At 46.3% G+C, this 27,461-nt stretch overlaps 1 protein-coding gene across 1 annotated transcript in view; it reads left to right on the top strand.

Annotated features, from left to right (window-relative positions):
- Positions 1-27,461, top strand: part of Col22a1 (collagen type XXII alpha 1 chain) — a 208,179-nt gene that overhangs the window by 155,873 nt on the left and 24,845 nt on the right. Inside the window, exons 45-50 of the mRNA XM_015486301.2 lie at positions 2,652-2,705; positions 10,662-10,715; positions 11,856-11,909; positions 14,937-14,990; positions 19,082-19,135; positions 23,424-23,477. Of these exons, the coding sequence (XP_015341787.1) occupies positions 2,652-2,705; positions 10,662-10,715; positions 11,856-11,909; positions 14,937-14,990; positions 19,082-19,135; positions 23,424-23,477 (324 nt within the window). The remainder of the gene's footprint in view (positions 1-2,651; positions 2,706-10,661; positions 10,716-11,855; positions 11,910-14,936; positions 14,991-19,081; positions 19,136-23,423; positions 23,478-27,461) is intronic.

Below are 27,461 nucleotides of genomic sequence, written 5' to 3'. Positions count from 1 at the left end.
CTCTAATCCTCCCTCTCTTCCTCCCCTCCTCTCTCCTTGCAATAAGTGTTAAGTGAGATAATGCAAATGAGTCGTGAGAATGGTGTCAGGAGACAGAATGCCCAGGACATTCAGCTGTTACCCACCCATTCTTCACTCCATCACTCCCTCTTTGGAAACGAGAACTGGCCTTTCCCCCTTTTCTTCACCATTCAACAGCCATCAGCTGCCCACTAGGTACCACACCAAGGCAGGCCTCCAGATTCATAACGCCATCCAGCCTTCCTTCCTTCCACCCACCCATCCACCCACCCACCCATGCTTCCATCCATCTCTTTGTCATCACCTGTTTGTGACCCCTATTAAGTGTGTCCTATGTGTCAGTGAACGTGTGGACACTGGGGAGGACTCAGAAGAGAAAAGCTGTTCTTGTGAACCTCATGGTCTGTTTCATGCAGAATGAGGGGTAGATAGTTCTATGGGTGTATGGAACTTGCAATTTAGAAAACCAGTCCACAAAGGTAGAAGAGAAAGAAAAAAATATTAATAATGAGTAAGCAGTAAATTAGAGGTGAGAGCACCACAGGTATTATTCAGAGATTTTATAGTCAGAGCCTCACTCTTTACTTAGCCAAGCTGATACACTGTGTAGTGCACATCCGTTCTCAAGATAAGCAGAGACTAGTCCTCAAGAGGACGCAACAACACCATTTGCCACCAATCTTCACCTAGTAACAGATGGCCATCTGTGTCACTAGTTGGCCAGAGGAAAGGTAAATACCTCCCTTCTCTGTAACAGGAGGTAGTTCTGCAACTTGGGGAGAGCTCTTACCACTGCAGGAATTGGGAGACAGAGCCATTATCTTTCTTGTTGACTTTATTCCAAAGAGATGGATCCTGGGTCCTTGAGAAGCACATTCCTAGATTATAAAGCTAGCAAATGCCTTCTACAGCTTTTACAAGGATTCGTGTACATTCTAAAGAGAGAAAGAACTCACAATGACAGCTTTCTAAAGTGAATGCTCCAAGATAAGAGGTTGGGGAGGGTCTCTGCCTTGTTTCTTTTTAAAAATAGTTGGGTTCATCCCAACAAATTCAGACATGACTGGAATCCACTTCAGTCCATCACACCCCTTTTCCTTCCATCCTCCTTATCCTCTCCCATTCTCCTTCCTCTCCTCTACTAGATTCCTTTCACTCATGTATTAATCTATATTTGACTGATTCTTTCTACCTATGCATAAAGGTGAGGTTCTCTGTGGTATATTTATATATGCACATAACATGATTTTTAAGAATTTATTCTGCATTGCCTCCCTTTACCTGACCCTCCATTCTGCCTCTTGGTCTCCTTCTTCCAGGAGAGGTAAGTCTCTGTATGTAATTTGCATTTGCCCTTACATGGACAGATACAAATGCCAATGTGAATTTCCCCTTTGTTCTTTTCTGGGCCTTGAGTATCCCTCTCTGCTGCACAGACCTGAACATGCCAATACTTCCACATGTGTGCATTAGGATACCAGAAACTGGTCCCTAGCCCTGGAACCCTGCAGGGAGACTAAATTCTAATTTCAGGAATTATAAAACTGATTCCACTAAGAATACTTGATTAAACTCTCCTGATGGTCAAGTCATCAAAAATAAGTACTGTTTTGATTTGCAGCATTTGTATCATGTGGGACAGTAAATGGTCATGTTTGTCCATTTTTCCCTCTGTGTTGTGGTCTTTCCCCAGGCTTGCCTTTAAACAAATCAGAAGACCATGATTGGGTCAATTAAGATGTGTAGAGTTTGGGGGTGATGCCAGGAGTCTTCACCCCAGGAATTCATCCTCAGTGGCTCTCAGGGCAGCATCTCCAAATCACTTAAGGAAATCTTCAGAGAAACCCTGTCCCGAACTCTCCTCCATAGGTCCCTTGCATCACCAGGACAAGACAAGCATCACATGTTGATGAACAGAAATGGCAACTCAGGCAGTTCGGAAGGGCACACCGCTCCATGCCCACTCCTGGCAGGGCCTGGAAGGTGGCCGGAAAACACCATCTTCCCACCTAAGCATCCCCCTTCAGAGCCAGGCAGCTGACATCCCTGGCATTACAGAGAAGGAAGACAAAGCACATACTGTGTGTGTAGCTATGCAGACACACACACACACACACACAAGCAAGATGCTACACAACCCAGAAGCTCTTATTCCAATAGCCTCCTCCTCTTCTTACCATATCGGCTATCCCTCATGTCCTTCCAAATTTACCCAACAACAGACACCTACTTCCTCACAAAGTCTGAAGGGCAGGAATCCAGGAGTGGCCACTCCCAATTGTTCTGGCTCAGGGTCTTCCTGGGTAACCCTCGAGCTGAGGTCATCTCAGGTTCCATGCGGCAAAGACTTTTCCAGGCCAGTTGCTCTGTGGCTGTTAGCTGAGGAGTCCCGTGGTTCCTGGCTGCCATACCCACAAGCCACAGTGGTGGTGTGCACACAATGGCATAGCCACACTTGTGCCACCACTTGCCAAACCCTTTGCCTAGAGATTCTGGAGTCAGGGTTGGATGCAGGGGCATCTCATGGATCAGTGATCAGGTATGCAAGGTCTGTGGCTTGGTGATGACTCTGACATGGGCCCTAGACACTCATTCTTATTTTTTTTTCTTCCCCTTGGTTCCTGCTACAGGGAGATGCTGGGCCCCAAGGCCTGCCTGGGCCCCCAGGAGTAGCTGGACCACAGGTCAGTGAGACTTCATGTATATCTCTATGTGTCCATTCTGCTCATCTTGCTGGTTCATCTAAGTTTGAGGAAGAGTCATGGCAGCTGTAGAGGAAATGTGGTCTTAAAATCAGAAACCCATGTTCCAGGCCTGAACATGTCACTGACAATTGTAGTGACCTGGGGCAGCTCAATTTAACCATGGAGCCCCAGCTGCTCACTTAAGACTCCCTAAGGGCTGCTCAGGATGAAATACCTGAAGGGATTGCCATGTGTGATGCCTACTGGTTAAGGCACAAGCTTTGGGATCAGACACTGCCTTCACTGCCCACTACTGCTAAGGATGCAAACAGCTTCCAGATGTGTTAGAGTTGATCATAGAACACATACACAACTTGGAATTCTAAAAAATATTAGGAAAGTGTTTTACAAATGCAAGTGAGTGTTATGGTCCTCGTGTGAATGGGGAGGCACTCATTTAAAGCCAGCACAAGCTCTGGATTCAGAGCCAGGAGGCACAGAAGCCATTCAGAGCCATTCAGACACAGAAGAGGCAGGGATGCCCTCTTAGGCTGAGAATGTCTTGGCTGCTGTGGGTGATGGTGGTTGGCTCTGAGAAGAGATAGCAGGGGTGTTGTTGGCATGGGGGCAGGAGAAGGCAGGGACACGTCCCACTCCAGTTCCCCCTCCTCATCAGTGGCACTCCCCTGGGATGCTCCCTGATGCCTAGTCACCTTGGTGCTACTCCAAACCATGCCCCAGTGCTCAGGGACAGCTGTGCCCTGTGCATTTTCCCGTGGCTGGACGAAGCATGGCTCATCTGGTTGGGAGGCAAATTGTACTTGTCACTAAAAGAAGAGGTCAAGATGTAGGAGCTGGAATCCCATCTCAGCCACATGGCACAGGAATATTTCTCAACTTCTTCCCACTTCCTTCTTCATTAGCTGGGAGTAGCCAAGAGCAGCGACCCACAGGCCCGCGCACAGCCGGAGGCAGGATGCTCCTGCCCACACCTGGAGTCTTGCAGGTGCTCAGTCAGTGTTATTGCTTCTTCAGCTCCTGGGGCCACACCTTTGACAGGCCACAGTGAGGTTGAAGTCTTGGGCATACAGTGTAAGGGGAAGCCAAAAACCTGTCACCAATGCAAATAATACTTTAAGGCAACATTTTTAAATTTAAAATTAATGTAATAGTTTGATTAGGATAAAGACAGGATCCCACATTCCACTGAACATCTTTTCCTAATACAACAGACCGTTAAGATCCCTTTGTTTATTATCAGTTTAATATCTTGTCCATTTTGGATTCTTTTGCATTGATTTTGACTTTTCACAATATTGCATTGGAATATTATTCATCCTGGATACTGAAGCTTTTGGTAGCAAAGGTTGATGCTTCTCTTGCCTTATTCTAAAAGTCCAGCCCTGGGAAACAATGTTGAAGAAATAACTGTGACTGTTACAAAGAAATCAAACCACCACCACCAACAACAAAAACATGTGATGTGGCCACAGCCAGATCCATGGTGAATCAGGATGGGAGATATATCCAGGTCTCCTGGGCCCTAGTTGGCAGGTTAAGATGTGCAACATTTGTGATCCATAGACTTTGTGAGGATTTAGATGATTTTGACAGCCAAGACCTATGCTTTAAAAACCACAGATATCAGGTCTCAGTGTAGGTGGGACAAGAGATTTTGCCCAGGGCAGTGCCTGCTTGGGAGTCACCAAGGAAGCGCAGCAACATCCAATGTCTGCCACTCTCTCTGTATCACCCTTCCCTTCTGGGGTCACTGCTAGAGGCTCAGCTCCTGCCTGGAGAATTCTGTGGGCCTGTAATTCCAGTTGATCCTTAAGTGCCTTTGCTGTCAGCTTCCTGGCTGCTGGGCTTGGCCTTTGTGAAGAGATTACCCTTATTCAGAGAAACAAAAGCAAATCAATAACACAGATGAAGAGTTTTCTCCAGAAAATATGGAGTGTTGGGCTGGGGATGTGGCTCAAGCGGTAGCGCGCTTGCCTAGCATGCGTGCGGCCCGGGTTCGATCCTCAGCACCACATACAAACAAAGATGTTGTGTCTGCCGAAAACTAAACAATAAATATTAAAAAAAAAAATATGGAGTGTTTTCTCCATCAGCCCAGGCCTACATGAAGGGCTGATGATTTGGGATAGTGGCTTTTTGTGTAATTCCTTTCAATTTGCCAAAAAGAAGGGTTTATTCTTTTAAATATTCTGAGAAACTGAAGAAAACTCCCATCTAGGAAAACAAAACTTAGTGCTGTATCTGAAAGACAGGGCTCTTGCTTCTCTACTCAGAGTTGATGGTGACCTTGAGCTGCTCTTGGGGCTCAGAGTCCACCCTCCACAATGAGCTCTCCAAAGCTGCTGCGTGCAGCCCACAGAGGGTCACTGTGTGCTTTACAGCATGGCCTCCTGCATGATCAGCAGTCCTGGGAGGTAGAGATGTCATCCGACTTACAGATAAGTAAAGGAAGGTTTAGCAAGAGTACATGTCAGACTACAACCTGTAGGTAACACAACAGAGGTCTACCCTGCTGGTTTATCTTCAGGACCCCACTAGTTAGCATTCCATTATACCTCTGTCAGCATCAGCACCAAGGACAGCTCCTGGCGTAGGACAATGGATTAGTCTATGTGACTCTGATGATGTCCCTCCCTGTAAATAGCTTCTTCCCCTTATCACTATTTATTATTGGGCAAATGAGTCTCAGAGGGATTAATGGCTCCTCTGCATGCTCACGGGTTTGTGTCTTGGTTTCAAACACCTGCCAATTTCTGTGTTCTTCATTCAAACCATGCCACAGATCTCTGCTGAACTCATGAAGACAAAGATGACTTTGTAAACTCTGTTACTGTACCCCAGTTACTGTATTAGTGACAGAGTTTTTATGACCACTCTTAGCATCATTCTGTAACTGAAGGCCTTGAGTGTTCACTGGCCATGTGTGTTTTCAAGAGGGCTTGGTTCATTTGTTTGTAGATATTACTGGGTACCTGGGAAGCAGCTTATCTAAGCTTTCTTTTGCAGGTTTGCAGCTGCCCTCTCTATGGGTTGGGGCTGGGAAAATCAATGCCATGGTTAGTTACAGAGCTGCATCCTAGGGGTTTAAAACTGCACCAAACACTGCCTTTAAGGCACAGAGTCTGGAAATGGTGGCTGCTGTAATTACAGTCCATGGGAGGAGGAAGAAGGAATGGGGTGGTATTCACAGGGAGGAACCTGAAAGCAAGTTCTTCTGTGATGTAAAGGCTCTCTCACATCGGAGGTGATGATTATTCTATCCACCATGGGAAGCATTTCATTTTCTCTCATTGCACATTCACTCACCAGGTAATGGGGTCTAAAGGGAGTCTGTGGTGGACCTGGAAACACTCTGAGGAGAGAAATCCTCTCATGGAGGTTCTGGATGTTTCTGGGATTCAGAAATAACTGCTTCTATTGGCACTGCCAGAAAGGGCCACAGGTACCATTCTGTGCACAATCATGTGCCCCATGCTCTCTCCAGGGGCAGGCATCTCCCCCCACCCATCGCTGACTCCATCCTGAAAGACTGTCACCATCATCCCCTTAAACAGTTTCCTCCCCAGTCAGGAGGTATGGAGAAAGGTCAAATTTGCACTTTACCTTCTGGGGTCTGATGGAGAAGAAGACCAACAGGCTGATGAGCGACTCTCACAAAAGTCACACTGAGGGTGGAGGTCTTCAGAGTCTTGGGCCAGGCCTGGACTTGGAAGCCAGTAGCTCTCCGGCCTGCTTTGCCATTTGTTAGTTTGTGTAGCTAATTACTAATTATAGGACTTGGGCATATGTTTGACTTCTCTGAACTTTAGGTCCCTCATCTATAAAAGAATGTGTATCCTAACACACAAAGAAAATAAGAGGACTAAATGACAGAGATTGAGAAAGCTGTGGGAGTGTTTAATACAGGCCACTCCTAGGGGGCCTTAGAACTCTTGCTCCAGTTGAGCTAATAGCAACCACAACAGAGTTGGGGGAAGAAGGAATGACTATAGGAAACTGACCTGTGGGACAAGTGCTAGCCTCTAAAAGCCACCAGGAGGAGGTGGGGTTTTAGTTGTGTGCAAGGGTTGGGCAGGGATTTGTCAGACAGTGAAAGGAGAAGCTTTTCCAGACAGTGAAATGGTATGTAAAATTTAGAGACAGAGTTTGCTTTGAGAATAGCAGAGACTTACCCTTTGCCAAGTTTAGACCCTGAACTCAATGGTTTGTAAACCCCTCAGAGAATTACCTGTTCACAAAGGCTGACATTCTCACAGAACTCCTAGTATAAAAGTGACCTCTAGATAATTAAAAATGCAATTTAGAAATCATAATTTTCTCATTGTTATTTATATTAATTTATAATCTTATTTATATTAAAGTATATAAGTGTAATTAGAAGCAAATGGAATTGTTTTCCAAACCAGAAAACCTTTCACAAAGGTAGAAGAGAAAGAAAAATAATTTAATAATGTATCTGCATTAAACCAGAGGCAATAAGCATCCAGGGCTCCAGAGACTGCAGAGGTGAAGGGGAGCCTCATTCTGTCCTGCACCTGCCCGCTGCCAGCAGGCTCTCAGGATAACCAGTCCTCGAGGTGAGGACGCCGCCGCACTGTCTGTTGTGTGTGTTCACCCCAGATTTGCCCAGTAACTTCCATCACCACCTGTGTTCGCTAGTTGGCCTTCTCCAGAGGAAAGAGAAAAGCCTCCCTTCTTTATGACAGGTGGTCTGCTGGGCCGTGGAGCCGGGCATCTGCCCAACTGAGGCTCCAACCCTCCCCCAAGAACTGAGAAATGAAACTGTTATCTTGCTGAATATATTCCAAAAAGGTCCCCAGAAAGACATTCCTGAGTTCCTGGATCATATTTCAGGCAAAAGACATATTGAGCTTTGAAAAGGATTCACATACATCTCAAGGAAGCAGAGAAGGAAGTCTCCGTGACAAGTTTTCTGAAGAATTCTACAGAAGAAAGGGGTCTCTGTTCTCTTATTTTCAACTGGAGGACTTAAGACTTTCCCAGGGCTCCTCAGCAAACACTCTGAGAGACCTGAACGTGAACTGGCAATCTCCCTGGAGTAAACATTCCAGGCACACGGGGTCTTTCATCTTTTTTATTGATCGTTGTACCCTGTGTGTGTAACAAGGAGCCTGACCTGTGCTCAGCATCTCAGTCAGCCTTCCCGACTACAAAGCCAGTGCTCTTAACATCATGGAACCCAAACCAGTGGAGATCAGTGGTCAGGGAAGGGTGGGGAAGGAACAGGAGAAGGGAGGAAGGTGAAGTGAGCCTGATCAGATATTCCCCCTGTGAATTTCTCCTTACATATCTCTATATTGCATTAATTTTAAAAACTATAAATAAATGAAAGAAAGACCAGTAGAGTAGAGGAAATGGAATAGGGGTGGGAGAAGGAGAGAGAAAGGGGAAGTACTGGGGACTGAAGTGGAGCAAATTATGTTCCATGCTGGTATCATAATTTCAAAATGAATCCCAATATTATGTATAACTGTAATATTATAATAGTAAACAAACAAACAAACAAACGAGTAGGACCAAGCATCATGGCTTAGGGAACCTTCAGGAAAGTAACTCATCAGGGAGAGACAGCTTGGCTATTTGATAATCAGACAGACTTGTCTGGATCAGATTTCAGACCTTGCTTTTTTTTAGCTGTGTGACCTCAGGTGAATGCCTTCACCTGTCTGGTCTTCGATTTTTTTTTTTTTTAAATCTAACATTCTGTTAATAACCCCTATGTTGAAAGAAGACTTATTGGCCAAGTTAGAGATCATAAATATATTGAATATTTTTGGTATCAGCTCAGGATATAAATAAAGGCATATATTTAATGAGATTTCATATGGAAAGCCCTGGCAGAGTGCCTGGCAACATAGGGGCTCTGTAAATGTCAGTCCCCTCTCTGGAAGGAAATGAGTCAGGCTTGAAGGTGGTTGTGTTTGCTTTGATCTTTGGCTGCGGTGGGCAGGGAGGCAAGACAACTGTGGGGATCCTGAGCCCCTGACATTTCCATTGTTCCCAGGTGGGTGTTCAAACCACTTGAAAGCCAGACCAAGGACTGGAATTTGAAAGGAAAGCGCTTACTTTGAGGCAATTGTCCTAAATGTCAGGGAAGCGGTGTGCTACTGGATGCCACCTCTTTTCATTGATTATAAAGCAGCATGCAGACGGTGCACCAGCTTTATTGATTCAGAAACAGTAGACATGATCACATGCAAAACTGTTGGAATAATGCTGTCCCCTACAAACCCCTTTTATCCTCTTCTAAACAATGGCATTTAGCCTGTCATAGGCATCAGCTCACCTAACCACCTCCTGCCACCCAACACCCTTGGGGACGAAGGGAGGGAGTGTCCTCGGGTGGTCTTCCACCAGTGAACTGCTGTGGCCTGATGTCTCTGTGAGAGAACTGCGGGGTCTGGACCCAGAGGACCCACACAGACTGCCCACCACCCTTCACTTACTGGATGAACTAACAGACCTGAGCGGGGGCGTGAGCTGCTCAAGACGCCAAGACAAGGAGCACTAGGAATGGAACTGGAGCCAAGAGTGACTCGCTGCCAAGGACTTATTTTACTGCAGAATGCATTATTTTAAAGAAACTGTAATGTTCTATTTAATAACATTTTACCGAAATACATTTGTTAACACAGTACATGTAGGTCCAGGATGAGTGAGAGTTAGGACATTGGAACCTTTGAATGGTACTTTTACGGTTAGTCAATAAAGATATTTTTGATAGTTTATTTATTCTGAGTGTCTTGATGACATGATAATGAAAGGAGGGTCATGATGGTGATGGTGGTGACAATAATGATGAGTAGTGACAGGTGATCAGAAGAGAGTCATGATGGCAGTGGTGACAATGACTAAGGTAGTGGTGATGATGGTGACAGTGACAATAGTGGTGGTGATGATGGCGATGGTGACAATGACGGTGGTGGGGACAATGATGATGATGGTTAGGGTGATTATGATAATGGTGGTGAAGATGATGATCTGGTGACGATGATAAGACATGATGGTAGATAGTGGATATGGAGTGCCAACCCTGAGCCTGTCACTAATCCAAGCACTTTGTAGATTTTAGGTCAGTTAATTCCCACAACAAAGATACCATTGTTATTATTCCCATTTAGAAGAAGGAGACAGACTCGGGGCACCTTGTTCAGTGACACTCAGTAAAGATTAAGGTGCAAAATAGCAAACACAGTGATCACACGGGGATTCGTGCGCTCTCCCTGCTCTGAGCTCTGTGTTTGCCACGGATGGTCTGCTTGCCTTCATGGGGTCACCTCTTTAATTTCTTTTTCTGGTAAAAAAAGTCCACTACTCTGAGGACTTGAGTGGCTGCTCAAGGTCCCACAGCTCATAAGGAAAAGAGTGAGAGCATCTAGAGAAGCCTTCCCCAGAATCCAGGGAGCAGCGTCCCCGTCTGCCACCCTCTCTTCTCCCCTTCTCCACCCTACGGCAGAGCCCACCAGCTGTTGGTCCCGCTCTTGCCTACTCACTCCCAAGGTGCCCAGTTTCCTCCTGAATGCTTCTCGTCTCCCCAGCCTGGACCCTCTAGCCCACCATAGCTAAGACCTAGGGCACCCAAACCTTCCAGATATCCAGTGTCTACAGCTAAATCCCGATTCAGGAGCTGACACCCTGCACCTTCACCAGTGGGACCCAGCCACCTTCCCAGACCCATTCTTGGATGCCCCCCCATGGTACCCAAAACCCGGTTAAGCACTGACTCCAGCTGCCCCTCAGCCAGACCTTGTTTTATCTGCTGCCACTACATCTGACACCGAGGGAAACCTGTGAGGGATCGTTGAGAAACGAGCGGAGGGTGGGTGAATGGAGGCCTGGGGAGGATTTTCTGTTGCATTAGCTCCAATGACAATCCCACTGACTTCTCTTTCCTTTTTTCTCTCTCCTTCCAAGGGGAGCCAAGGAGAGCGTGGTGCCGATGGTGAGGCTGGACAGAAAGGCGATCAGGTAGAGGACCGTTTCCTTCATGATGCATCACCTTGATGAAAGATTCCTCCCCAGCAGCGTCTGGCCTGCTGCTCCGATGCCATCCCTCGCCTCCTCTTGCCGGCAGCAGGAGGTTTACAGGGCGTTTGGACACCTCCCTCCTGGCCTCTCTGGCTCACTGTCACCTGCTCTTCCCACAGTGCCTGAGGAGCACGCCTTCTTTCCCCTTGTTGTGTTTTGTACCTTTCTCAGGCTGCTTCCTGCTCCCTGAAGGGGTGGGCATTCACAGGGCCATGCCCCTTCCTCCCTCCCCCAACCCCCATTCCCTGAGCATGTGTGGTGGGACTCTCAAAGTACATGAAAATGCCCCCCACACCCTTCGCTCTGCCACTGCCCACCCAGGCCTGCTGCACCTCCTCTCCTAACGTGTTTCAGGATGGCACCACATTGACACCAACGTGCTGTCCTGGGCATCTGAGCCCTGCCTGCCCCTTGTGCCAATCCAGTGCTCCAGGTGGGCTCCCTGCAGTGGCCTTGTTGCTGGTGGAAGGGCTCCTGTCCTCTGCCCTGCAGTGGGCTTCCCGCTCACTCTTCATCTTTACTGTCCTCTGCCTCTCACGCCAGTGCTCCTTGGAAACCAGCCCCTTGCCACCACTGTCCCCAGCTCTGAGGTGCCCAGGGAGTGAGGGACACATACCTGACCTCACCAGGCTGGCAGTGCTGCTGTGAGGGTCACGGGTGCAGGATAGGAGCTGCACTTGAGGGCGGAGCATCAACTGTGTGTGTGCGTGCGTGTGTGTGTGTGTGTTATGGAACAGTGCAATATATCTATGCAGTAGAGAGTATTATAAAATAAACCCCCAGGTACCCAGTCCTCAGCCACAACCACTGTCAGATATTATGTCCACTCTTGTTTTCACTGTTTCCTTAACTACTTCCCCATGACCGTCTCCTCACATTATTTTAAAGCAAATGCATTTCCAGGACATAATTGTTTCTGTAAACATTATCAGTTACCTTTACTACCTATTGGAACACTAGCAATGTGTATAAAAGAGATCCTTTTTGTTGTGTCTTCATTGGATTATTGCCTGAAAAGTATATCCGAACACAGCAAAAAGCTATTTAAGTTCTCCATGAATTAACTCTCGTGTTTCCTAGGGGCATCCTGGAGTTCCAGGCTTCATGGGTCCTCCAGGGAATCCTGGGCCACCAGTAAGTCCAACTCAGACCTCCTTCTCTCTTGGCCTTGACATCTGAGCACATGCCCATACTTACTGGAGATGGCACCACACTGGACCTACCTCTTATTTTAAAGGATGGGCTGAAATCTCAACAGTGCTTAGGGATGAACTGAAATGGGAGAATACAGAGGCACTGGAGTGGCCCTGGTGGGCAGTATACTCAGAATGGGTTGGGATCAGGGACATGGGCAAGGACTGATGAAGTCGTATTTCAAGATTAGGATCTCAAGTAAAGGCTTTCTTTTCATAGGAATGGGTCCTATGGTGAAAGGCCCAGGATCAGAAAGCACCTACTCAAGCCCGGATTTTTCTGAACAGACTGCAATCTGTAACAATAGTAACAGCTAAAAATTCTTGTTTATTGTTACTGTTCTAACAGTTCATACATTGCTATCCTCTGCACTTCTTATTCTGATGGCTACAACATGCAACATGAGTGTTGTCCCATTTACTGGGCTTCCTAAGCAGACATATCTCTGCTCCTGCAGAACTATGGCCCTGATGTTGACCAATGACTTTAGCATTTCTCTTTTCCCTCAGTTCAGGCTGCCCAAAGACCAGCCTCATTCTTTTTCTTTGTGGAACCCACTGTTTGAGCTCATGTATCCTCAAGGGTAGCCATGGTGACAAGCAGTGGAAATTAGTGTCCCTGCCAAGCCCAGGAGCCCTGGGGTTCTCCATGGGTTCTCCGTGAGGTTCTGTCTCCCAGACCTTGCCAAGCAGGGCCCTTGGTCATGGCTAAAATAGCACTGAAAGGGAACCCACTTTAAATAGGGAACAGTATGTCACAATAGATTTTGAGAAAAAGGTTGGGTTAGGACTATAAAGTTGAAATATGTAAAATTAAGCTTGCTTTGTCTTCTAAAATGACACCCACTGTCTTTTAATTGCAACTATATGTTACTTATTTGAGCAAATCATTGTTTTATATGTCTTTTCAATGAAATCTTTTTTTTTCTTTGATGTTTTTAGGTATACATGACAGAAGGGTATATTTTGGCATATTATACATACATAAAGTGCAACCCATTTCAATTTTGATCCCATTATTGTGGTTGAACATATATGGAGTTTCACGGTTGTGTATTCATATATGAGCCTAGGAAAGTTATGTCCAATTCATTCCACTGTCTTATGAGAGCATGAAATGGCTTTTAAAAATTTTTTTATTTTTTTTTCTTCATGATTAACTTTTACAGCAAACTCATAAAAGCTTTCCCAGTTTTTTGGAAAACCTACCTCAAATCTCAAATATTCAGCTCATTCCCCTTCTATAGTGTCTGTGTTAAGACCCTTTTGAATTCCTCAACCTGGATCCTAACAGCTCTGCTCCTGCACATTTGTGAAGGATCTTTAGGGGATTGGTCAGTTTGCTATCATTAAACTTCATGGGTTTTACAGTTCTTTCAAGATTTTGTATTTCCCTTAATAAAGTGTCTTGTATTGTGTTTGAATGTTATTGAATTTTGTAGTATTTTGTGATAATCAGCAAAATGAAAATCTGGCAAAGGTGGCTATACAACGGTTCCCAGGGACAGGCATTAGCAATGACAAAGAGGGACATTTGAGAGGGACGTATTTATTAAAAGAAACATTTCCTTGGAGAACAATTTTCTATCATGACAACTGTAGCTTTCCTGTGCAACCTACTAGCTGAGGAATTTAGAAAATGAATATTGGGTTAAAGCTCCATCCTTACTTCATCTGAAGTCCATAGCATGTTTCCACTACAAAGGAATCCCTGCTCTCTCCTCTTTGGAAATTGCAGTAACTTGGAATCTGGCAACCATAGGAAATGACTCCTGACTTTTGAATCTCCTGCTAAGTGATAAATCTGAAACTCAGAGACACACAATCAGAAGCTGGATTGTCTGTCTCCAACTGACTAATGCTTTCAATTCACTCAGCAGATGTTAATTGAGCTTCTATTTTGTGTCATGCCTTGTGCTGTTGATTGCCTTTGGGAATGGATGCTGGGTCAGCTTCCCTTTCAGGCTCATCAGCCTGTCCTGCAAGAGCACAGAACTCACCTTCCTGGCCATTTGTACAATTTTTGAGTGCATATTATTTGGCAGGCCCTGTCTTTGATGCCCAGAGATATAGGCACCAAGCAGGAAAGACTCTTCAAGCTTTTATTTTCTTGTGCTCAGTGAGAATCCTTCTTCTAGTTAAAACCCTTGCCCTGGTCCCAATGTGCAGTAGAGAATTTTATTCCAACTTAGCAGATTTCCAAAGTCTAGGGTGCCCAAAACTTCTGCTTAAAGTTATGTAGAAAAAAAAAAATCCAGATTTGAAGTAGAACATTTATTATTCTGTTAGTTTTGGACTAAATGTATAATTAAACCCATAACTTGTGCTAATTTTTTAAACATTACTAATATCCCTTCATTTCATGAACATTCGCTTGGGTCCTTACCTGGTGGAAGAAATAGGGGCAAATCAAGCTACATCCTGTTGCAGGAATTTGCCATGCATGGAAAAGGACACTTCTTTTCTACAGCTATACCAATTTCCTTGAAGTCCAAGACTATGCTGTGGTCAATTTTATACTCCTAAAACTTGGTTGGCACCTGGTAAAAAATAAGCATTCAATAGTATATGTAAAACATTTAAATAAAGGCTGCTGGATTGGTGTCAATAAAATGCTAGGAGAACTTTCTTGTTTATGCCCCACTATTTAGTTGGTGACTAGTGTGCCAGGTCTTTGGAAGGACAGTAGACTCTTCTAATAAGTGAATGCCTTTTACAGAGAGCCCTTAGGATGCTCCTAGTGCTGATTCTTGATGTGTATTAATTTTTCCAGTTCTCTCTGCAGTCTATAAAGCAGGTTGCTATCTTCATTATGGAGGGGGAAACACCATTGCAACATGATAGTTCAGGCAGCTTGGAGGGGACATATAGTGTAAGAGCTGTGCATAGCTTCCTGTCTGTAGAGGAGGGAACAATGACCTTTGCCCAGTTGTGTGAAAAAGCTAGTCTTCTGCCTTGTTTGTTCTAGGGAGCAGATGGAATTGCAGGAGCTGCTGGACCACCAGGAATTCAGGGGCCACCGGTAAGTTCCTTGAGGGACAGGATCTACCTTATGGCTATCTTTAGGCCTTTTGAGAACCTATGTATTTGCTAACCTTTTCTGATTCTCTGAACCTCCCATGGCCCAGATATTCCTAAGCTTCCACTTATGACCAGTCCAGTTGCAAACACAGGAGGGACTGCTTTTGGTGGGGGCTGATGACTTTGCCACTAAGATAAGTGTTGGGGTGAAATAAACTGGCAACCTGCAATTCCAGAATTCAGATTACAACCACCACTGCAGACAGGCCCTAGATTCAGGCCCCATTTCCCTATTCTTTCTCAGGTACTTTCTGTTCTGAGCAAGTGTGGTGAGTGGAGGGGCTTGGGCTAGCCCACCCAGAGCTGTGGTGTGCTCCAGTGCATCTCAGACATGAGGCAGCCACTTCTAGCCCATCAGATCCAAAGAGGGGTGAAAACATCAAAGAAGTCTCTGTTCAAGGTCCCAGAATCACAGCTGGTACCATTGCCACATGAATTTTGTGCTTTTATCTGATCAACACAAAGCTGCCAGAACCACATTTGGCTTCAGTGCCAAGAAGCAAGGGTAAACCATGGTTCTGCAGGCATTTTGCTGGTAGCAATACATGCATGATGTCCAAAGGAATATGTAGAACAGTAATATCCTTCATGTCATTTCACTGCTGCCCCTCCACTATCGCCCAATAACTTAGAAAAGTCCTGAATCATTGTATCCATCTTATAAATCAGAAAAGTGGGGATTGGGGAAGTAAGATGATCAGTTCAGGATCACATAGTGAGGATATGTACTAGCCAGACACAAACCCTGGTCTATAGGAATTTCAGCAACATAATCCAGGACTAGCAAGAGAGGAGGTCAACCCTGCCCTGGAATTTGGAATCTTGTTCAAAGGGCACCTCAGGCGTCTTAGAACAACTTCATCCCTCTCAACTCAGGACATCAAAGCCCAATGGGGTTAATTAAGTCTCTTGTCCAAAGTCATCAAGGAAATCAATGTCCAAATTGGGACATAAGTCAACCTGAAAAGTCACAGTTCAGTATTCTTTCTGCAGTCTACACTGAATCGCCGCAGAATGTTGAGACTGAATATTGACAGCCACGTGGTCCTTCTTAGGATCATCCTGTGGTAATCCTTTTGAAGCAGCCCATCTACAAGTCCTAGGATGAATTAAATGCTGCAGGCAGCATTTCATTGATCCTCAGACTGTAAAATATTTCCCCAATGAAAACTAATCGACTGTTTTCCTAAAGGGAATATAAGCTATGAATCCCAGAAGTGAAATCATTACCTTCCTAGGAATTCACTGTATTAAACAAGACTTTCATTCTGTCCTGGGACTCCTGGGCAAGGTATGCCTGTACCTGAAGCTGTCCATGGTCCTGGTACTTTACCAAAAACCACAAACCAAGACAGAGTGGAAGTTTTCTTAGCCTGAACAATGCATAGTGATATCTTTTCATTAAAAAAAAAATACTTTTTAGTTGTAGTTGGACACAATACTTTTATTTATTTATTTATTTTTATGTGGTGCTGAGGCTTGAACCCATGTCCTCGCACGTACTACCCAAGCGCTCTATTGCTGAGCCACAACCCCAGCCCCACATATTGATAGATAAAAAATCAAAAACATTAGATGGGTAACAATAATAAAAATGTCCATGTAAAAATAAACATTTCCACTGCTTTTTGAATTAGCAATATGTGCATTTGTTAATCTTTTTGATGTTGAATAAACTCCAGTACTGTGAGTTTGAGCCCCCTGAATTGGATCCCTTATAATTATTCTTATAAATAGAACATCCATTACTATTTGATGCTTTTTTTAAAAAAAAGTTGTTGAGTCCATAGTAGCATCTGTGAGACTGTATGAATGCAGAGCCCTAGAGTGTTGGGATTCTAAAATAATCCTTTGAGCTTCTTACCTTAATGCTATTTATTTATAAAGTCTCATCAAATATTTTCAAAATCCAAACTTAATTTGCATAAAGTATTATTCTTTTCCCTTTTTCTTAAATTTCTTTGAGATGCTTAATTAATAATTAAGTAGATCAATTTCCATAGCAAATAACTAGTGTGAGCAGATTTCCAGTAACAAGCACTCTGTATCTTTGGGAGTCTTAGGCTCCTCTGGTGGGAGCAGGAGGAGCAGGGAGAACACAGTGTTGCCAGCAAGGCACGGAATTCGGAAGGTGGGTGCCCCTGGGCTTCCTGTGGGATGGTTGGGTGATGGAAAGCATGTCTCCTGTGTTCCCTGTGCCTTGCCTTCTGGTCTCTCTGCCAAGGGAGAAGCCTGGACAGGATCACTGGACACAGAAGCAGGAAGCTCAGTCCTCTCCTAGATCTGGAACATGCTACTACATGACCGTGCCTTCCTCAACTGAGATGTGGGGTGGTGTGGTTCAGGGCTTGGAAAACTTTCCCATAACAAATAGCAAACATTTTTGGATTTCATGGATCATATGGTCTCTGTTTTAACTATTCAGCTCAGCTGTGGTAAGGCCGAAAAGGACCAAACAACTGGTCAGTTGAAGGGGGTGACTGTGTACTAAGAAAACTTTGCTTACAAAACCAGGCAGAGGTTTGAGGTTGGCCTACCCCTGAATTGTATCACTGTTGTTTTCATTCTAGGGTATTTGAAACCACAGCCTTCCAGGAAGTAATCCAGAGAAGTCTGTTTCCATATCCAAAATCCCCTAATGATGATTGAACTTTTGTCCCATATTGACAGAAACCTTCCACTTCATTTCTTTTGTGTGTGTAGAGTTGTGGCATGGGGGGAGGTGAATTTGAGTTGCATTGTGTTGACTTTTGTTTTAGTCTAAGTGGCAATATGGCTAGATGTCCCAACTCTCCTGCAACGTCACATTATGAGTCGTAGGTTCTGCTTGATGACACAAACATAACCAGTGCTTTCTACTTTCTAAAACATAAGGAATAACTTCTTAACATGGATGCAGAACACAAATCCTTCTGAGAAAAGGTGTTGGCAAATAAATAGTAAGCCTAAAGCATTATTCTTTTCTCATGAGTGCCTAAGGCCCTATTAAAGAATCCCAAGCTAGCGTCTCAGTGTCTTAATCATGCATTACTAATGTCTTTTATTGTCTTCAGGTATGGATAAAACTCAATTATTGAGTTATATTAAGTTTGAAAAGTACTTAATAAAATAAATGTGTTTTGGTCTCCTAATGGGAACATTTTTATATGCTGCTATTTAAAATCTGTATAAATCTGAAATATAAACTTTAGTTTGTTTTTGCCTTTGTTTTAAGAGGATTAAATAACAACCCTTTAGAATACCTCATTTTATGCCATTAGAATGCAAAACCTGACATCAGTGTCTGTCTCACAAAACATTGGTAAGAGATTATAAAGTCGCCAGGAATCTGCATCTCAATACAGAGATGTGGTGATATAAAAATGTGCATCATGAAAAGTGGCTCTGAATTCTTTAAGTTGATGTAGAAGCCCTGATGGAAGATCATGTCTTTGATGCATAAGATGGGAAATGAAGTGTTAATTAATGCAATTTGTTAAAATAGACTTTAGAAACCCCACATGTCTTTTCATAGGGAAAAAATACTCTCTAGCCACTTCTGATCAAAGGTTTAGGTGTCTCTCAAAGACAATTAAAATAATGAAGCCATCAGTCACAGTTTCCCCTAGCTCAGTTTTTCCTTGCACTGGGTCCTATAGGTACAGAGTTGCCCTGTCTGTGTGTATGGGTGGGAATTATGTCTCAAGAAATTAGGGGACAAATGTCAGGATCTGGACCCAGGTCTTGTGGACTCCAAAGGCCCATTATTTTCTTTCCAATAGCCTTTTTTTTCTTTTTCTTCATTTTTTTTTTTTTTTTTTGGCCATCAGTCACTAATTTCCTGATTCTCTTTAGTATGGCTGGAACAGATCTGGTGTCCAGGCCACTGGTGGTGAAGATGCTGCTGCCCTGGGGAGCGAGCCTGGGCAGTGAGGAGGCTGGTGCAGCCCAGCCCACCTGGGGACTTCCAGCACCTGGCAGTCCTGTGTGAGGACTTTATTTCCAAAAAGCCAAATGATGATTTCATGGTGTCTTATGTCTTGGATCTTTCAGGGGAAAGAAGGTCCCCCTGGCCCCCAAGGCCCATCTGGAATACCTGGAGTCCCGGTAAGTGGCATTTAACAAACTTTAGTTTCGCTTTCCAAAAACAAGCAAGCCAAAATGTATTCTTCTATTGTTGAAATACGGCTTGATCACTAGTGGAATTTCAGATGTTACAGATCTTTAAAAGAAAGAAAAATGATTAACTTGCTTGTTGGCCAAAGCAAACTAAACTTTGACATTATTCTTAATCTTGTTCTTCTTTATTGTTTAATTGCTTGTTTCTTATTTATTTATATAGTGTTTTTCTATCTCTCCTCTCTCTCTCTCTGATTGAATCATTCATCAACAATGGACACATATGCACTCAACACACACAGCTATTTTTGGTAATTAGCTACTTGTGACAATATAAACATTTTTTATTTTCCATGCTACTATTAAGTGTTCATAAAATTCACAAAGAATATATCCAGTTAATGCACTGAAATATATCTGATTATTCCTCTGTTGCTTCACAAATCTTGCAATTATTTTTAAAGCTACAATGGACAATTTTACATGCATAGTGTTTTCCTAATTTCTTTAGAATGATTCCCCAAAGTGGAGTTTACTTGTCAGAGTACAGTAATAGCTCAGGTCTTGATACATACTGCAAAATTACTTTCCCTGAACATTGTTCCAAATATCTCAATTTAACATGCTTTTCATTAAAGTCCAGATTGGCAACATATTTGTTATAAGGTCTGCCTGGAAAGGCCACATGTTGCCTTTGTCACCTGGGTTTTTTGAGTGCCTCAGGGTCTAGCCTGTATGTGCAGGGGCACCAGCTGACCACAGTCCCCAACTGCCCTCCACCCATAATCTTGTCCCTAGAACAGACTGTGATCTTTCCTGCCACACTGGACCCATCCCCCAAGTCACAGAGCCTTTGAATGTGCATTTCTGGAAAGCCCTGTTGCTGGCTTTTATTTTATTTTTATTTGGATGTTTGTTTGTTTTGTTTATTTTTCGGGGCTCAGAATCAAACCCAGGCTTCAGGCAGGCTAGTCAAGTGCTACTCCCCAGCCCCTGCCAAAGCCTGATCCCTCCTGACTTGGTCCTGGCATGGCTTCTTTATTTGCCCCAAGACTAGGGCAGACCCTCTCTTTCCTTCTGGATGCCTGTTCCAACTGGGGGTCACTTGCTATTGGTGGAAAGGGCTGATGAGTGACTTGTTGATCCCATCAAATCATTGATCTGACACACTGGTCAGGAACTCTCTGTGGGCTATCTCTGGGGACATCACAGAGAAGAGTAGCTGTTCATTATGGCATTGTGTCCTAGCTTCTGTGAGAGCTGGGCCCTCTTCAGCTCTCATTCAGTCTTGGTTCTCCACCCAGAGTTGAGGACATGGCAAATATTAATTAAGGAAGCATGTGAGTGATGAGTTGCTTTCCGGGGCCCTTCCTCCTAGAAGATCTGGTAATAAGCTCCTGAGCGTCATTGTCCAGTCACACAGGTCCTAAGTGATATGCTGGCACGTGTTGTCTCTGACAGAATAAACTGTGGTCCTAGTATGTTATAGTAGCTCAGACACACTTACTGATTTAATTCTAGTGACGGCAAAGTTAAGTGGAGAACATCTCTGTTGGCGGTTTGTGTTGATCCCTCATCATTAAAGTTCTGGGGTGCTGGGGAAGGAAGCCACCTTAGATGTGATTGTTTTATGTTCATCATCAACAGCACACGTGCACACACACATACACACATGCACACACGCACACACACCCCTTTGTGTGATGATATAAACATATCTGCCCCTCTCTTACTCTTCTCCCTCCCTCCCTCGCGTCCTTCTTTCCTTCAGAGGCAAATCGGATGATGCCATCTCTCTTTCTGTTGACTGTTGCCACTGTGAAGCCAAGATGGGCCCGTGGCCTCCCTGGCCTCTCATGAACTGACCCTGATTCTTCTCCGTCTCTTTCTCACCCCACTCCCCTCAGTCACCCTCCACCACTTGGCCATCCTCCAGGAGGCCATTCCTTCCTGGGTAGCTCTTCCCTGCCTCCTGCCTATATAATGAGGACCAGGCTGGCTTCACGTGCGGCCTGCTCCTGTGCCGGCTCCGTGCTCAGGACTTCCCATACGTGAAAGTCCCTCCGTCTCACCAAGGCCCCATGCGCCAGCTTTCCTCAAGGCCTCCACTAAACATCGCTGGCTCCTGATATGTGCTCTTGACACTCCCCAGCTGGGTTAGGAAGGGACTTGAGCCAGACCACAGGACCACTGCTGTACCCCCTCCCAGCAGTTACAGTATGAACCAACCGTGGATGTCACTGACTTCGGTCGGCCTTCTCCCCACCTCCCCATAACTGTGCCAAGCAGGTGCTTCCTAGATCTGGACTGAATGAAGGACGAGATGAGTGGTGATACGCGAACAGCAGCACTGCCCACCCACACAACATTCAAGGTCCCAGCCCTCTAGGAACCTGTGGTTTTATGGAGAAGCCAAACAAGAAAGCATGATGCTTGTCTTACGAAGGGTCACACCGGGGCTGTGGGAGCCCAGGAGGTGGACACCTAAGCCAGACAATGAGGTGACGCCCCAGGCTTCATGGAGAGGTGACGTCAGTTATGGAGGTGGGTTAGTCCCGGCTTAGACCCCAGCACCTCAAATTTTTTTCAGGAAAAAATGCCAGGCAAAAGACTCAGTCTAGATACAGACAGGGGTGTCTGTCCCTTAGGAGTGCGATTAGGGAGTGGCTAATTCCTTCCACTTCTGCAGGGTGCTGACAGGGACAGGGGGCCCCGTGAAGCTGCTGACATCAGAACACTGACATTAGCATCCTGGAAAGTGAGACAGCACCTCTCCCTATTTGTTGGGAACCAGCTCTGAGCCAAGCACAGCCCAAGAAACACCCTTCACACATGTCCCAGTGTGAAGTCCTCGCCATGCAGTGTGTGTGTGGGGGGTATCCCTGCTCAGTAAAGGTGGAAGACCGAGGCTCCAAGAAGACCCAGAATGCTCAGGGACACACGGTTAGCGAGGGGCAGCTCTTCTGTCCCAGAAAGGCATGCTTATCTCTGAGATGGTCCTGCAGGCCGCATTTGGTCCTCCTCAGCATTTTCTTGAGTTGCTGCTTCAGGAGTTAAGTGCTGCCCCAGAATTGCCCAGTTCTCCCCTTTCCCCAGCCTGAGTGTGCTGCTCTCCTTGGTAGGCTTCGTCTTGTTTCACTGGTTTTCTTCCTGACCCCCTTCCCTGTGACCTCCAGGCATGGGGGAATAGTTCTGCAGTTAGGCTTTTAATTGCAAAGAGGATGGGTGTGTGAGTTGGCTGACTCAGCATTCACACAGCGCCCAGGGGCAGCATTCCTAGAGGGCTGCAGGTGCTCACTGAGCTTCTGGCCAGCAGCCCGGGGGGTCTGTCATTCTGATCATGCTCACAGTGGCTTCCTTGTGCCAAGCCACTGAGGTTCAAGCGCCAGCAGTAAAAGTGTCCACCTTCATTAGCAGCCCCTGTAGCAGAAGCAGCACATCCGTGGGAAAGGAAGCCTGACTGCCGTCTTGTGGTGCCTCTGCAGGGCAGGCTGGCCTCTCTTCAGGAGAGATGGCACCTAGGAGCTGGGAGCTTGAAGAACTTGCCCAAGATCCCGTGACTTCGGTTCCCCTCTGCCTCCTCCCCTCTGCTTTCTCTCCCAGACCAGGTCCAGGTGCCCAGGGTTGGACCCTCAGCCTCTGTCGTCATAGCTGTCATACAGATTAGCTTTCCATGCCTCAGAGACCCCGAGGAGGTGCTCATTCCTGGGAGGAGCATGAGGAATATTGTGCCCCCTCTGGGATGAGATTGGCAGAGGGGAGGGATTCCTAGCTTGGCTGCGTGAAGAGTAGTGCAAAGTGCCCATGTCCTGTCCACGCCCAAGCCGACGCCTTCACTCTCTGATCCCCATGTGTGTCCCGGGAGCTGTGATCCCCTGCTTATTACTTAATGTCCTCTTCTTCTTCCTCAGCTCTCACCTCCCCCATCTCACATTCCACTCTGGAGGTCAATAGACGAGGGTGTGTTGCCCTGAGTCTGAGTCCATGAAAACGCCCCGTGGGGCCTCCACTAGATCAGACCTGGGAAGAGCGATCCTTTGCACCATGTGTTACTTTTCCAGCACATGCTGGGTGCTGTGAGTCCGAGGTCTGCACCAGATCTTGGTGTTGGGAAGGAAAACATGAAATGAGTTCTGTGTGTGGAGACACCCAGCAGTTGCCAACAGGGAATGAACATAGCTGCTGGACGCGAGGGAGAAGGACACTTGGAAGCAGCGTTTGTCCCCTCCCCTCTAATCTTCTTTGACCTGATAACTAGCTTGAGTTTCTCTTGCAGGGTGAAGAAGGCAAACCGGGCAGAGATGGAAAGCCAGGTCCCCCTGGAGAGCCGGTAAGGGGCTTCGTGCTTCTTACCAGTCTGCATGTCAGATGCACAGGGACTTGATAGTGGCCACTCCGAGCCTTCTGTGAACCAGGCTCAGTGGACGTGAAATCTCATGTATTGCTTCACTTACTTCTCCCAGCAGCCCTGCAAGGTCAGCATGTTGTCCCTGGGTTACAGCCGAGGACGCTGAGTCTCGGGGAGGTGGAATGACCAGCCTGAAGTTGTCTGATGGGCTGGCGGCTGCATGGGGGCCTGAGTCCGGGGCCCTGTCCTTCCCTCCTCTCTGCGTTTTACTGCCTGGTGCTCTTGGTCCTGTTGATGTGCGAGGGGACGCTGGGGCGAGCAAGCTGGCCTGGAGTACAGACCACACCCACTCTCACTCCCACTGAACTGCTGGGCGGTACCTGTCAGCCCCACGTGTTGGGCCTTGTCCCTGCTCCCTTTTTCTGCTCTAGTTTTTGTTGATTTTTTTTTAATTCGTTCAGGGACATCTGAAGAGATGGACAGAGTGTTCAGTAGGACGTCTCTGTGGCCTGCCTAGCTGTTGGCTGGGGGGAGTGTGCAGGGGTTTCTAAAGGCCCTTATCTAAGACCTCAAAGTCGGCCTCCCTGAGCTGGGTGGCCTCTCCGGCCTGGAGGTCCCGGCTCTGTGATGATGAGGCCTGATTGGATGCCGCCAGCACTTTGGTCTTCATGACTGGGCTGGGGTGCGGCTCAGTGAGAGAGCATTGGCTCAGTGTGTATGAGCCCCTGGCCCTGGGTTAGACCCCGGTACCACAAACAAGCAAGACACAGACAGATCCCACACCTGGACGGGAGGATTCAGGTTGAAGTCAGCAGGGTCTCCAAACACCCACCCCAGGGGCCTAGCTGAATGATGGTGTTTACCCCGGGACACCAGGCAGCTACTAGAAGGGACGCAGGCTTTCTCTGGGTGATGTAGGGCTGCTGCAAGTTACAGGAAAGGGCAGAGGCACAGGGAGGGGGTGGTCTGCCCTGCTGTGCATATAAAACCAAGTATGTGTATATTTTTCTAGTTTTTATATAAAGGAACTCTGTGAGACCCCATAGGACACCAACAAAAGTAGATTCATCCATGGAAGGATGATTCTAAGCACAGGCTATGGGGTGGGAAGGCAATTCTCTGCTCTGTGGTGTTTTACTTTATTATTATCATTTTAACTTTTCAAAACACGAGCATGCATTATTTACTTATAAAATTACATTTAAAATATAGCAATTAAATTAAAATCTTTTATGCCAAGATTACAGCAACTACAGTACTAACCAGGTAACTTAGGGTGCCGCTTTGCTCTCACAGTCTGTGTGACCCAGAGCAGGTCAGACAGCATCTCTGGGCTTCAGAATCTTTTCACATAGAATGAGGATATTATACCAACTTTCCAGAGTTGCTAGAGGATCCGATGAGGTGGCAAAACCGTGCTTCTTTGGTAATTATTTTTGTGAGTTACTTTTTCAACTACCCTGCTTTAAGTCGTGGTGAGGAGAGAGCTGTGGATTCTTTAGAGCCTGATGTGAATTACATAAAAGTCTCTACAGCAAGCTGCATGCTCCATTTAATTTGCTTTGTCGTAAACTATTATGACTCATTCCGATCTTACGCAACTTGCCGGAAGTACCTCCTTTGTCATTTCATAGTTTGCCAGATGCTGAAGCCAGAATTCACCACTGAGAGGAAAAGAAAGAGCTTTCCGCAGCAAAATGGAAAGCTCTTTCAGAGTCATGCCACCCAGCCCAGTGCCTGTGGGGGACAGGACAGTCCCTGGGGGTGGTGCACATGGGGGTGCAGCCCAGCTTGTCCTTGTGGCCAATAGCTCATGTAGGAGACAGGGATGGTTCTCCTGGACCAGGAGGGACTCAGTGCCCTGGCTCAGGGACCCCTGAGGTGCCCATTCCAGAGTTCTCTCGTGGATCCATTCTGGGAATCCATTTGTGTCCTTACTCTGAGCTGTTTGGGAGGAGTTTGGCACAGGATGGGTAGAATCTGGGGACCCTGAGATATCAAGACAGACATGGTGCAGGCAGAATGCTTGGGAGGGGTCCCAGAAGGACCCAGAGAAAGGAGCAGGGAGAGGGATTGCTCCTGGAATGCCCTTCTCTCACTACCCCTGTGGCAGGAGGTGGTGGCTGGAATATTTATCCATCCCATGCCAGCCAGTTGTGGCTGCTCCTGGAGATGTTGGCTGCTGTGCTCTTGGCCTTTCCACACCCTGAAGTCAAGCAGCCCTGGGGGCAGAGAACGAGCTCTTTCTGCAGACACCCTTTAGGTGTAGGAGCTGTGACAGTGGGAAGGGACCCTCCTGGGTGAGCCCAAGCACGTGGCTGGGAGGTGAGAGCACTTACCGCTGGTCATAGATGGCCCTCTTGACCTTGGCCTGTTCCTTCCAGTTCTTATGTGGGGGACACAGATAGGCAGAGAGACAATAAGGATGGATGGATGGATGGATGAATGGATGGATGGTTGGATGGATAGACAACTTTTTGAATTGCCTTTTGCTTAATTTTTAAATTAAGATGCAGTTGAGCATTGAGTATAGTATATGATTAAGTGCAGAGTCCCTGGTGACAAGATGTCTCAATTAGAACCCCCTATGTGTCCTTGAGCACATGACGTAACCTCTCTGTACCCTCATGTTTTTCCTGAGGGATAACAAGAGTGTGCCCCTCATTGGGCTGCAGTGAGGATCCATTGACGTCATGGTATAAAGCACCCTAGTTATGCCTGGCATGTGGATGACCCTCAGTGCCAGTTGGCCTGGCTGGTCATCATTTTTCTGCTGGTAACTTGGGTCATCATACTTGACTATGGTGCAGGGCAGGCTAGGCCTGTGTACGCTCAATCACAAAACACCTATGAGGGATGATTGTCCTGAATTTACAACTGCAAAATAGATCCAGGAAGAGAAAGGACACACAGTTAGGTTTGGAAGGTCCAGGACAGAAGGCACCAGCAGATAAACCTGGACTTCAGAGCTTTGAGCTCCAGCCTTCTCCCTGCAGTTTTTCTTCTAACCCCAAGGATGTTGCTTTACCTCTCATCTCCCCCACAGAGTGCCCCGTGTTAGGCTTGGGGCTCACAACCTGTGAAATAAGATGCTCAGAGCATTTGGGGATGCCCCCAAATGGAAGACCCAAGTGCTGCTGCCGCAGTCTGGCTGGGCACAATTCAGGAGCCACTTGTCAAAAGAAACGAACTTTATTTTTAGAACCACACACCAAACCACACAGCTCTTCAGGAAAACCTTCAGAGCCCAACTGCCACCACCAGCTTCCCACAAGCCTCCCCCACTCCTCCTGCTCTTGAGGCCGATTGGCTGGGTCGCTTGGGCAGAGCCAAAAAAGTCCCCCAATGAGCAGCTCCGTGGTCTGAAAGGGCGGGGAAACAACCCAATGAGCATCACTGCAGAGGAGCCAATCAGTTGGCAGGAAGCTAGAAGTTTGCTGGGGCCGCTGTGAGCCAATCATCAGCTGGCAGCTGGAAGTTTGCTGGCAGCTGGAAGTTTGCTGGGTCCCCTTCGGCTGTGGCTCTCAACATGCTGCCTGGTGGGCCATCAACCAAACTTGCCCTTTAACTTTCTCTTTCCAAACCACCTCTGCCACTTTATCTGGACCTGAGCCTCCCCAGGGCCCTCATCCGTTTTGTTTTGTTTTACTTATTTGTTTGTTTGTTTTTTGGTGACTTGTTCTGTCCAGGGCAATGCCAAGCTATGGGAAGTAAAGAACTTTAAATAGCAAGACTTGTCTCATAGCTCCTTTGAATTGGAGAAGATGTGTGGGAGATGGCATGGAGATCCCAGGCTTCCCTGTGAGTGGGTGCTGCTGCTGGCGGGAGAAGAGCATCCGCCTGGGTGTGGCATGAAGCTGGGATTCTGCCTGGCTTTGCCCTTTAGAAGCTCAGTAAAAATATCACTGCTTTGATCCTCAGTGCTGCCATTGGACAAGTAGAGTGATTAGTAGCTGCCTTGAGTGC

The sequence above is a fragment of the Marmota marmota genome, unplaced genomic scaffold, assembly GCF_001458135.2.
Source record: "Marmota marmota marmota unplaced genomic scaffold, marMar, whole genome shotgun sequence".
NCBI classification, from domain to species: Eukaryota; Metazoa; Chordata; class Mammalia; order Rodentia; family Sciuridae; genus Marmota; species Marmota marmota.
The sequence above is the reverse complement of the archived record's forward strand: the minus strand, read 5'-3'. Positions and strand labels throughout refer to the sequence as shown.